Source organism: Dipodomys ordii, unplaced genomic scaffold (assembly GCF_000151885.1).
Source record: "Dipodomys ordii isolate 6190 unplaced genomic scaffold, Dord_2.0 Scaffold249, whole genome shotgun sequence".
Lineage (NCBI taxonomy): Eukaryota > Metazoa > Chordata > Mammalia > Rodentia > Heteromyidae > Dipodomys > Dipodomys ordii.
In genome coordinates this window covers 700,145-713,171 of record NW_012267465.1, presented here as the reverse complement: position 1 = coordinate 713,171, position 13,027 = coordinate 700,145, and the positions used below count along the sequence as shown (strand labels likewise).

Genomic DNA, 13,027 nt, shown 5'->3' with positions numbered 1-13,027 from the left:
GGAAGTGGCACTGTGGCTCAAGTGGTAGAGCGCTAGCCTTGAGCTGAAGAGCTGAGGGACAGCGCCCAGGCCCAAAGTTCAGGCCCCACAACTGGACCCCCCGAAAAAATTTTATAATATTAACTTTTGATACATGTTCAGTTTGCCAAGGTTGTGGGTTTTTGTTTGTTTTGGCTCTTTTTTGGGGGGGTTGGTTGTGGGGCTTGAACTCTGGGCTTGGGTGCTGTCCCTCAGCTCTTCAGCACAAAGTGAGTGCTCTACCACTTGAGCCACAGCTCCAATTCTAGTTTTGTGGAGGTTAATTGGAGATAAAAGGCTCATGGATTTTCCTGCCAGGCCTGGCTTTGAACTGTAATCCTCAGATCTCAGCCTCCTGAGTAGATAGGATTACAGGCATGAGCCACCAGTGCCCAGGGTTTTTGTTTTTTTTTAAGTCAGGTTCTTGCTATGTAGCCCATGCTGGCCTAGAACTCAAGATTCTTCTGCCGCAATCTACAAGTGTTTGGATTACAGATATGCGCCACCGCGCCTGGTTGTAATTGAATACTTGTAAGCAGCTTAACTCCGTGCAGAAACCAATCTCCAGAATTCTTCATCTTACAAAACCAAATTTCTGTATCCATTACGCACTAGGTCCCAACACCCCCCCCCCTGCGCTCACCCCTTACAACCCCCTCTTCTACTTTCCATCTCTGGATCTGAGCTTACCCAGGACCCCAAGTCTGTGGACTCATATGGCGTGAATCATAATGTGCCAGTGGTTTATTTCACTCTGCATCATGTCTTCAGGGCTCTTCTATGAATTAGCCTGTCAGAATTTCCTTCCTTTTGACGCCTGAATAATACCTCACCTATAAGGCTGCCTAATAATATCGCACCTATAAACCACACTTGGCCTCATGCATTTTCTTGCTGGAAAATGTGAATATTTTAAAGCCCTTAATTCTGTGGTGGACTGTTGCCGAAGCTAGAGGAAACTGATGCAGGCAGGAAATGGCAATATTTTGTATAGGGTTGATCAGATAACATGGCCACCTGGGGGAGAAACTGACTTAACTATGATCTGGGGTGGGGCTGAAGGAAGTCCACAGAGGGACAGACCCCAGACCCAATTCGTCAGGTGCCATAAACTTTCTGAAGCCTGAGGGCCCTGGAAACAGGGCCTCAGCAGAGTCCTAACAGCTATGGACACAGAGCGTCTGGAATCATCTATCTCCCACCAGTCCCTGACCCAGACTTGAGTTTCTTGAAGCTTCCCTGAAGAGGAAACACTTGGTTTTTTCCCTCCTCAGACACCTGTCTGCTGACACTGTCCGCTGGCAAAGCCAACTGGAAGACACAGGCAAAGAGACCCCCACTGGCTATAGTCTTTTAGAGCAAGATGGAGGAGGAACTAGAGTAGAAATAAAGGGAAATGATAGTCACTAATTCTAGCCAATGTAGAAGTAGGGGCTTGCCTGGGCATAGTGGGTCATCTAAGAAAAGTTTCATGTCATTTTATGTGTTAGGTTGACCAATGTCTCTTTAGGAGGGACCAAGGTTGATCTAGACAAGACCATAGCTCAAATGGTAGAGCACATGTCAACCAGGCACAAGGCCCTGAGTTAAATCCCAGCACTTCCCAGAAAAGGAAAAGAAAGAAAATTATCAGTAGTTTTCCAGTCCCTGTTGGCAAGAAGGTGTATCAAAGAAGGTTTATGAAAATGTAAAATGAAGCAGGTCCCAGGAGCTCATGCCTAGCTACTTAGAAGGCTGAGGTATGAGGATCTTAGTTCAAAGCCAGGCTGGGCAGCAAAGTCCAGAGATTCTTTTCTCTGATTAACCACCAAAAAAGCTGGAAGTGGCTCTGTGGCTCAAATGATAGAGTACTACGAGCAAAGGAAGCTCAGAGATAATGTCCAGGCCTGGAGTTCAAGTCTCAGTATGGCAGAAAAACAAACCAATGAAAATAAATACAAAAATGAAGTGATATAAATAAATTGGGGGGCTGGGAAGGTGGCTCAGTGGTAGAGCGCTTGCCTTGCATGCATGAGGCCCTGGGTTCCTTCCTCAGCACCACATAAGCAAAAGAAAAAAGCCAGAAGTGGCGCTGTGGCTCAAGTGGTAGAGTGCTAGCCTTGAGCTGAAGAGCTGAGGGACAGCGCCCAGGCCCAGAGTTCAGGCCCCACAACTGGACCCCGCCCCCCCCAAAAATAAATAAATTGGAACCATTTGGGGCATGGTACCAGTGTTCAGGTATCACTACCTGTCCATGGTCCTGAAATTGTGTTGGCCTCAGGAATTTGAGGAGTCTTAGCCAGTCTTTTCCAGGAATTTTGCATAAGGAGAGGTAACTGTAAAAGAAAGGAATCAGAGATAAGCACACAGGCTATGAGGTAATTTAGCTACACAAACTGTCTCAAAGAAAATGCAGTTGAGGGGGCTGGGAAGGTGGCTCAGTGGTAGGGTACTTGCCTTGCATGCATGAGTCCCTGGGTTCGATTCCTTAGCACCACATAAGCAGAAAAAGCCAGAAATGGTTCTGTGGCTCAAGTAGTAAGTGAAAGACTTGAGCAAAAGAAGCTCAGGGGGGCTGGGAAGGTGGCTTAGTGGTAGAGCGCTTGCCTTGCATGCCTGAGGCCCTGGTTCGATTCCTTAGCACCACATAAGAAAAAAGCCGGAAGTGGCACTGTGGCTCAAGTGGTAGAGTGCTAGCTTTGAGCAAATGAAGTTCAGAGACAGAGCCCAGGCCCTGAGTTCAACGGCAGGATTGGCACACACACAAAAAAATCCACTGGTGGCTCACGCCTGTCATCCTAGCTAATCCTGATTAGTGGATTGTGGGTTGAAACCAGCACAGGCAGGAAAATCCATGAGACTTTTTTTTTTTGGGTCCGGTCATGGGGCCTGAACTCTGGGTCTGGGCGCTGTCCCTCAGCTCTTCAGCTCAAGGCTAGCGCTCTACCACTTGAGCCACAGCGCCACTTCCGGCTTTTTTCTTTTTGCTTATGTGGTGCTGAGGAATCAAACCCAGGGCCTCAGGCATGCAAGGCAAGCGCTCTACCACGGAGCCAACTTCCCAGCCCATCCATGAGACTCTTATCTCTAATTAATCAGCAAAAAGCTGGAAATAGAGCTGTGGCTCGAGTGGTAAATCTCAGGCTTCTGAATAACTAGAACTATAAGCATGAGCCACTGGCACCTGGAGGGAGAGAACTCCAAGCAGCAGAACTAGGGAAGAGGACCTAAGGAGGACATACTGGTAAGGAGCATTGGGAGCTCAGTCACAAAGTTGGCAAAGTCCTCTGATCACCAGGAAAGCAGAAACAGCCCTTTGGGTTCAGACAAAGCCAAGGATGGTATGTGGGTACACAGTTTGGGGAGCTGCTGAGGGCACACAGAGCTGGAGGCTAGAGCACACTCTAAGTAGGAGCCTTGGGCTCTTCTGTGTATAGCTTGAGCAGCTGCAGCTCCAATCCAATTGTACAGATGACAGACTGGGTTAGCACCTCCCTATCTCAGCTCACAAGTGCTTGGGACTGGAGAGAGGACAGGAAGAAAGTGACCAGGCCAGCATTCTCCAAGGCCCTGGATATGCTGCTGCCACCCAGCAAGAGGAAAAGCTGTCCCCAGAGAATCCACTGGAGACCCAGTCATGGAGAGGAAAGCATGCTTGCCGCAACTTAGCAGGACAAGCCACCAGCTGGGTTCCCTCTAGCCCCATCTACTGGCCAGACTGACCAAGGTTCTGGGTGAAGGAGAAATTCATTGAGAGATTCAAGCAACCATAAGGAGGAAATGAATTTAAGAAAGCGTACAAAACCTAGGGGAGAGAGAGAGAGAGAGAGAGAGAGAATGAGAAAGCTAGAGAAGGAGAAAGTGAAGAAAGGAAGAGAGAGAGGAAGGAAGGAAGGAAGGAAGGAAGGAAGGAAGGAAGGAAGGAGGGAGGGAGGGAGAGAAGGAAGAAAAGAGATAAAGAAAGAATGGAAAAGGAAAAGAAAGAGAAATAAAGTTTCTAAGTTTCTAGAAAGAGTGAAAGAAAAAAGAAAGAAAGAAAATCTAGGGGCTGGGAATGTGGCTTAGTGGTAGAGTGTTTGCCTAGCATGCATGAAGCCCTGGGTTCCATTCCTCAGTACCACATACACCGAAAAAGCTGGAAGTGGCACTGTGGCTCAAGTGGTAGAGTGCTAGCTTTGAGCAAATGAAGTTCAGAGACAGAGCCCAGGCCCTGAGTTCAAGTCCTAGCACTGGCAAAAAATAAAGAGAGAAAGAAAGAAAGAGAGGGAGAAAGAAAGAAAGGAAAGAAGGAAGGAAGGAAGGAAAATCTAGTCAGCAGGACTTGCGAGTGAACTGCAAATGATATAGTACACCACGTGTGTGTATGTGCATGTGTGAGTGTGTGTGTGTAAGAGCGTGGGGGGGGTGGCTTGATGATTACAAGTGCCAGTGACCCCAGCAAGCAGAGAGCCCCATCACAGATCACAGGGGTGTAACTATGGCGTCTCCCCCAGCATGGGTGTAAAGCACCCAGGAAACATCGTGTCATTATTTATGATGGGCTGTGTTTGAGGCATGTCATCCAAACCCATCATCTTTCTCCTGGCATGCCCCCTCAAACTCCCACATGTGTCCCCTTAGATTCCCACACAGGCCTCCTCCATGCCCCAATTTCTTTAAAAACATCTACCTCCTTACTCTGTACTTTCATGTCGCTGGAGGATAGAGGTGACTCAGGGCTGGCTTCGTCTCCTCCCACTGTTCCAAGGAATTTCCACTCAGATTTCTTCTCAAGATAGAAAAGCAGCCCCCTTCTTCAGTCTCACTTCTGTTTCTCAAATCTGGTCAATAGGCCACCTGCTACTGCCCCCAACCCAGACTCTTCCCCTCCCTAGTGGCTCACACATGTAATACCAACTACTCAAGCCAAGATCTGACAATCATGGTTCAAAGCCCTCCAGGGTGGGAAAGTTCATGAGATCCTTATCTCCCATGAGCCACTAAAAAGCTAGAAGTGGAGTTGTGTTTCAAATGGTAGAATGCCAGCCTTAAGTGAAAAAGCACAGGGTCAGTGACCAGGCTCTGAGTTCAAGTTCCAGGACAAGTGCCCCCCCACACACACCAGTAAATGGTAGAGTCTGGAGCAGAGTGAGATATTTAGGGCACTCTCTGACTGGGAGAATGACCCCCCCCTTAAGTTTTACATCCTATGCCCCTCATCTCAGCCCTATGAGGGTTAGCATTCTCCATAAATGCAGAAATCAAGTAGAAGCAGGGTATGGTGGTGCTTGCCTATAATCCCAGCTATTCAGGAGTCAGAGGAAAGAAGATCCTGGTCCAAGGCTAGCTTAGGGCCAAAAGCAAGAGACCCTACCTGAAAAAAGAAGAAGGAAGAAGGGTTGGAGATATGGCTTAAGTAGTAGAGTGCCTTTTAGGCAAAGGAGAGAGAGTCAGAGAGAGAGAGAGAGATCACAGAACACACCTTAGGGGACCTTAGAGGAGCAGGAAAGCTACAGAAATTACTCTCACACCATCCTGATTAAGGATGGCTCTGAGTTAATCGGTCCTGGGATTTCTAGTTACACAGGAGTGCGCATGTGTGTACGTGTATGCTGCCCCCTCCCTCATACACACACACACAAACCCAGACTCAGCCTGAAAGATCTCAGGTCCCCACAGGTGGAGAGCCATCAGTGTGGGGAACTGCCCACTGGATCCACAAGTGAGCACAAAAGATGAGGCCACAGGACAGTGGTGGGAGGGATTCAGCTTGTGTGCTACAGTATATTCTAGGGGGGAAAAACTCTCCCACACAGGAGACAGGTGTGAGCCTTATGGTGCTGGGGGGAGCGGGGAGGCACAGCGGGTGAAAGCAACCTCAGTGTCCGTTTCTGGGGGAGTAGGTATGAACAGGCTTGGATGCACCCTAACATAATACAGCAGTTACAATAGCGAAGTAGATGTCCACAGTGGCAAGACAGATTTCAGAAATGTGGCATGAGCAGGAGCTGGTGGCTCACACCTAGCATCTGAGCTACTCAGGAGGCTGAGATCTGAGGATCACAGTTCGAAGCCAACCGTAGTGGGAAAGTCTGTGAGACTCTTACCCTGAAAGAACCACCAAAAAAAAAAAAAAGCTGGAAGTAGAACTGTGGCTCAAGTGACAGGATGCTAGCTAGCCTGGGGCACAAAACCTCAGAGGTAGCACCCAGGCCCTGAGTTCAAGCCCCACAACTGACAGCAACACAACAAAATCAAGTAATAACCACAGGATCCAAAGATTTTATGGCTAGAAAGTTGTGCCTCCGTTAATGGGGCAGCCTCAAGCACACACATGCTAAGCCTCAGCCCAGGACAAGGGTGGGGTTCCCCCCACACCCCATGTCTAATCCCTTCAGGGATTCCAGGGTGAGCCAGGCTAAAGCTGCTCAGGGCATTCCTCAAAGAGACCCGATTTCCAGGCTGGTGAGACTGCATTTCAGTTTCCCTTTCCTATTCGGTTCATTTCCGGTAAGCCTAGTCACGCCCACATCTGTTTGCTCACTGGGGACAGAGGATGGATCCACCCAGCTGTGGGTGTTTGTTTGTTTTTGGTCAGTCATGGGGCTTGAACTCTGGGCCTGGGCGCTGTCCCTCAGCTCTTCAGCTCAAAGTGAGCACTCTACCACTGGAGCCACAGCACCACTTCCGATTTTCTGGTGGTTTATTGGAGATAAGAGTCTCATGGACTTTCCTTCCCCAGGCTGGCTTTGAAGCACGATCCTCAGATCTCAGCCTCCTAAGTAGCTGAGCTTACAGGGGCTTCTGGGCTCGGGCCTCTGTGGGTGGTTTTTAACAAACAAAGGGGAAGGGGTGGGGAAGGTGCTTATATTGGAGGGCCGTGAAAACCCTTTTTGCCTTAAGCTATTTCATCAACTGCCCACAGAACCTCTGGCCAAGAGGTGAGTGCAGCCTGGGTATGTGGATGATGCTTCCAGCATGGTTCTTGGGGCTGGGGACTCTGTGGATATTGTCTCAGCACAGTGGATACCCACTTCCGAGTCCCTGGCAATGAAGCTGGGCTGACACCTCGGCAGCTTCTGATCTCTTTCCCCACAGGAGTGAGAATCCTTCAAGAATGTCAAAGAAGGGGCTGGGAAGGTGGCTCAGTGGTAGAGCGCTTGCCTTGCATTCCTGAGGCCCTGGGTTCGATTCTTTAGCACCACATAAGCAAAAAGAAAAAAGCCGGAAGTGGTGCTGTGGCTCAAGTGGTAGAGCACTAGCCTTGAGCTGAAGAGCTGAGGGACAGTGCCCAGGCCTAGAGTTCAGGCCCCAGGACTGGACCCCCCAAAAAATAAAAAGAATGTCAAAGATGTCTCTGTGAGTCTGTTCCTATTATAGGCTAAGCAAGTAAAGCTGCTGCTTTTTGGCAGTGGGCTAACCTCTGACTCCTGCTATGGGCTAGCCTCTAACCCTTCCAGCTATGGTTAACTTTTTTTTTTATCTTCTGGTCTTGGGCCTGGGTGCTGTCCCTGAGCTTCTTTTGCTCAAGGCTAGCACTCTACCAAGTTGAGCCTGATTTTCTGGTGCTTCATGGAGATAAGAGTTGCATGGAGGGCTAGGAAGGTGGCTCAGTGGTAGAGAGCTTGCCTTGCATGCCTGAGGCCCTGAGTTTGATTCCTCAGCACCACATAAGCAGGAAAAAAAAAAAAGCCAGAAGTGGCGCTGTGGCTCAAGTGGTAGAGCGCTAGCCTTGAGCTGAAGAGCTGGACAGCTCCCAGGCCCAGAGTTCAGGCTCCATGACCGGACCCTCCCCCCACCCCCAAATAAAAGAAAGAAAAAAAAAGAGTTGTATGGATTTTCCTGCTTGGGCTAGCTTCAAACCATGATCCTTAGATTTCAGCCTCCCAAGTAGCTAGGATTACAGGTATGTGCCACTGGTGCCTGGCTTACTTCTTACTCTTTCTATCTCCCCTGAAGCCTCTTCATTCTTTCTCCTAACTTCCCTCACCTGCCTCTAGCACCTGCTCTGGTCCCCACTTACCCTAGCCTCCATGCCCATCTGGCCTCCATCTCCTAAGCCTCCCCCTCCTGTGCCCCTGCTCAGGTATGGGAGCGCCCGGAGGCCCTGCACACTGAGCTGGACCTGACGCTGAAGGTGCTGGGCTCCGTGGCTGACCCCGCCCTGGGGGACATCCTGGACCAATGGCTCAGCATTCTGTACTACATCCACTACCAGCTCCTGGCCTGTGTGAGTCCTGGGCCCAAGCTGTCCCAAATAGAGAGGTGGGGCTCTGATCCCCAGTGGCCCCTTAGGTCCCAGGCCTGGCCTCAACTCCACCCTGCTCTGTCCCCAGGCCCAGGCTCAGCCCTCAGCTAGTCCCAGGCCCCACAGCCCGCCTGTCCCACTGGCTGCACAGGCTCCAGGCTGCCCTGAAGCAGGTGAGGGGCACGTGCTGGTATACTGTGCCTGTATTCTAAGCTTGAACAGCCATGAGCACCCCACCCTCTCTGTTCCCCTAGGAGTCTCCAGGCTTCCTGCAGGCCTCTGTCACCTTCAATCTGTTTTCATTTCCTCACCTAGGGCCTGAGCTGTGTCACCAGGAGTGCCCTGTGTGTCAAATAATGTGGACTCATCCCCAGTGCATCTGGGGGACACTTGCACCCTATTTATGCCCTAGTCCCCACCCTTCCTTAAGTTATTTCCTCCTTCCCCTTATTTATAGCCCAGATTTAAGATTATAGTTGAGTTTATTTTTCTACTTGTATGTAAATAAACAGAAAAAAATAAATAAACCCACAATACCCTTGGCTTTAGGTGTGGCTACTTGTGATGGTCATACCGGTCTGAGTGTGGATGTCAGTGTATGTTGTTGGTGTGTGCTTGATTTTTGTGATTGTGTGTCCAAGGTGAGTGTCTCCCCAAACTTGGGATTAGACAAAGCTGCATCACAGTGCATATTCATGCATACATCTTCGTGTGTGTGTATATGTGCATGTGTGAGTGTGTGTGTGCAGGTGCATGGGTCTGCACATACCTAAGACAGATCGAGGGCTATATGTCACTCAGCATATATTATCTGATAATAACTGATCAGTGAAGAACCAAGGCCAGAAGCCAGTAACCTATGCCTGGCATCCGAACTACTTAGGAGGCTGAGATCTGAGAAGTGCAGTTCCAAACCAACCCATGCAGAAAAGTCCATGAGACTTTTATCTCCAATATGCTAAAAAAAAAAAAACTCAGAAGTGGAGGTATGGCTCAAGTAGAAGAGTGCCAGCCTTTATTGAAAAAGCTAAGCGATAGTGCCCTGGCCCTGAGTTCAAGCCCTAGTACTGGCACACACAACACATACCACACACACACACACACACACACACACACACACACACACACACAAACACACATAACCAAGGCCTTTCCAATTCCTATTCACAGATTTTTTAATTTTTTTGTCAGTCATAGACCTTGAATTCAGGGCCTGTGCACTGTCCCTGAGTTCTTTTGCTCAAGGCTAGCGCTCTACTACTTTGAGCCATGAGACTCCACTTCCAGTTTTCTGGTGGTTAATTGGAGATAAGAGTCTCACAGGGGCTGGGAAGGTGGCTCAGTGGTAGAGTGCTTTCCTTGAATGCATGAGGCCCTGGGTCTGATTCCTGAGCACCACATAAACAGCAAAAGCCGGAAGTGGCTCTGTGGCTAAGTGGTAGAGTGCTAGCCTTGAGCTGAAGAGCTCAGGGACAGCGCCCAGGTCCTTCAAGATTCACAACCGACCAAAAAAAGAAAAAGAGTCTCACAGACTTTCCTGCCAGGACAGGCTTCAAACTGTGTTCCTTAGATCTCAGACTCCTCAGTAGCTAGGATTACAGGCATGAGGTCCAGCACCCAGTTAGATCTTATTTATTTGTCATGCAGCTTGTACTTAGGGTCTGGGTGATGTTCTTGAGCTTTTGTGTTCAAGGCTACCACTTTACCACTAGAATCATACTTCCAGTCTGGATTTTTTTTCTAGTGTTTCATTGGAGATAAGAGTGTCTTGGTCTTTTCTTGCCTAAGCTGGCCTCAAAATTCAATCCTCAGATCTCAGCCTTCTGAGTAGCTAGGATGACAAACGTGAGCCACCAGCAACCCAGCTTGTTGCAGTTTTCGACATCTTGCTTATTATGTGAGCAACTGAAGTTGCTGAGAGTTTGGGGCCCGCCTGGGTTGTCCCCTACCCCACCCCTCGCCTCGGCATGTAGCCGGGAAGGCTTGCCAGGCCAGCCTGAGTCGCTGGGAGCATTTAGTGGCTGGGCCTGGCAGGCTGAGGAAGGAGCCTCCACACCTGGACTTCTCCAAAGCTATGCAGCTGTCCTCACAGCCTCCCACCCCGTCTGCCCAGCTCTATCCTCCTCCCTCCTTCTCTGTTGCTATTTCTGTCTTCCTTTCCTTCTCCCCAGGCCTCAGGGGGCCCCTAGCTGGCTAGAAGCTGTCCTCCTCCTTCCCCTGGATCTGAAATGAGTTTTTACTGCAGGGACTGTGCCAGCCCGGAGACCCCAACATCCCCCCTTGGCCTCAGAGAGATGGCCTCAGAGCCCCCTCCAGCCTCCTTCCCATTGTCCTCCCAGCCACCAGCAGGTGTGTGTGTGTGTGTCCATCCTGGGACTTGAACTCAGGACTTGGGCACTGTCCCTGAGCTTTTTTGCTTAAGTATAGCGCTCTACCACTTGAGCCACAATGCCACTTCCAGTTTTCTGGTGGTTCATTGGAGATAAGAGTCTCATGGACTTTCCTTCCCCAGCTGACTTTGAACCACCATCCTCAGATCTCAGCCTCCTGAGCAGCTAGGAGGACAGGCGTGAGTTACTGGCACCTATCTTTTTCTGCAAGATTCTCTCAAGCCACAGACCAATGCCCAGAGGGAGACAGCTCTCTTCTACTGCTTATAAACAGGATTCCCCCCTTCCCCCCTCCCGCCCCCCCCCTATGGTACTGAGGATCAAACTCACTTACTAGGCAAGGGCCTCTTCCACTTGAATCATACCTCCAACACCTTTCTTTTCATTTAATTTAATTTTTATTTTATTTTTGTCGGTCGTGGGGCTTGAACTCTGGGCCTGAGCACTGTCCTCCAGCTCTTCAGCTCAAGGCTAGCACTCTACCACTTGAGCCACAATGCCACTTCCTACCTTTTTTAATTTTTGCATTATTAGTTTTCAAGGTAGGCTGCCCTTACCAAACTGGAGTGCCATTCATCTATTTCTATTTCTCTATGTACCCACCACTATACCCAGCTACTGAACTCACCCTGCCCCACCCCAAGGCTGGAACTACAGTAAGTACCAGCATGCACAGCCATTGGTTGAGATGGAATCTCATGAACTTCTTTTTGTCATGGCTGGCCTCAAACTGAGATCCTCTTCAATCTCCACCTCCCACGTAGGATTACAGATAAGAACCAAAACATTCATCTCCAAACACACTGGCTTGCTTGCTCGCTTGCTTTTCTTTTTTATTTTTTGTCAGTGGTAGGCCTTGAATTCAGGGCCTGGGTGTTTTTCCTAAGCTTCTTTCATTCAAGACTGGTGCTCTACTACTTTGAGCCACAGCTTCATTTCCAGTTTTTAGGTGGTTAATTGGAGATAAATTTTATGGCCTTTCTTGCCTGGACTTTGTTTTGAAGTGCAATCCTCAGATCTCAGCCTCCCCAGTAGCTAGAATTATAGGTTTGAGCCACCTGCACCCCATTAACGCACTTGTTTTCTATGCTTTACTTCACATTCTTTCTAGACTTTCTCTTTCTTTTTTCTTTTGGGTCCAGTCGTGGGGCCTGAACTCTGGGCCTAGGTGCTGTCCCTCAGCTCTTCAGCTCAAGGCTAGCGCTCTACCATTTGAGCCACAGCGTCACTTCCGGCTTTTTTCTTTTCGCTTATGTGGTGCTGAGGAATCGAACCCAGGGCCTCAGGCATGCAAGACAAGCGCTCTACCACTGAGCCACCTTCCCAGCCCTTCTCTTTCTTTTTTCCTTCCTTCCTTCCTCCCGTCCTTCCTTCTTCCCTTCCTTCCCCTCTTCCTTCCTTCCTTCTTTACTGGGGTTTGAACATGATAAACAGACACTACCTACTGAGCCACTCTGAAAGCCTTTTGGCCTTTGATTAATTTTCAGACAGGGTTATCATGGTTTCTGGCCTTGGTTGATCTGGACTGTGATTTTCTATTATTTCCATGTCCTAAGTAAGTAGTTAGAAAAATGGCAGGCATTGTATACTTGGACCAGTACTTTTGTTGGTGGTGGTAGTGGGGGTTTTGGTTTTTTCTTTTTTTGGTCTTTGTGTGTGTGTACTGGGTTTTAAACTCAGACCTTCATACTTGCTGGGCAGGTGATCTACCACTTGAGTCATACCTCTAGTCCCTCTCTCTCTGTCTCTCTCTCTCTCTTTCAGAAAGGGTCTCACTTTTTTCCCAATAGAATCTCCAACCTCCTGCTCGCCTCTCAAATAGCTGGGACTACAGGTAAGAGTGACTGTGCTTCCCTACCTAGCTGGTTATCTGTGATTCACTTTTTGTACCTGCGTGTGTGCCAATCCTGAGCCTTCCATAGGATTGGGCACTATTGCTGAGTTTATTGCTCAAGACTAGTGAGCCACAGCCACTTGAACCACAGCTCCACTCCTGGCTTTTTTTTTTGCTGGTTCATTGGAGATCAGAGTCTCATAGACTTTCCTGTTTGAGTTGGCTTTGAACCGTGATCCTCAGATTTTAGCCTTCTGAGTAGCTGGGATTACAGGCAGGCAAACCAGCACCTGGCTCTGATTGACTTTACGCTTTATCAGGCTGGTTTTTCTGTGACTCACTTGAACTTCCCTATCAGCCTGGTTTAGGTTCTCAAGTTCAGCCACTCTCAGTGGAGCTATTTCCCTAGTCTCCCCAGATTGAGCTGCATAAGCATGGGCAAACTGCCAGTTTCTGTATCCACAGGGACGCAGGGCAGGGGAGGGCCTTCAACTGTTTCTGCTTCCACTTCCTGTGTTGCACATATGGGAGGCCTCAGAGCTAAAAGATCACTCAGACTGCCCGACAGAGAGGGCTCAG

The 13,027-nt window shown here is 49.1% G+C and overlaps 1 protein-coding gene across 1 annotated transcript in view; it reads left to right on the top strand.

The window, feature by feature from the left end:
- The window catches only part of LOC106000891 (interferon lambda-1-like), a 20,622-nt gene extending 10,209 nt beyond the window's left edge, over positions 1–10,413 (top strand). Inside the window, exons 3-6 of the mRNA XM_013036101.1 lie at positions 6,902–6,917; positions 8,063–8,241; positions 8,313–8,397; positions 10,396–10,413. Of these exons, the coding sequence (XP_012891555.1) occupies positions 6,902–6,917; positions 8,063–8,241; positions 8,313–8,397; positions 10,396–10,413 (298 nt within the window). The remainder of the gene's footprint in view (positions 1–6,901; positions 6,918–8,062; positions 8,242–8,312; positions 8,398–10,395) is intronic.
- Positions 10,414–13,027: the final 2,614 nt, after the last annotated feature.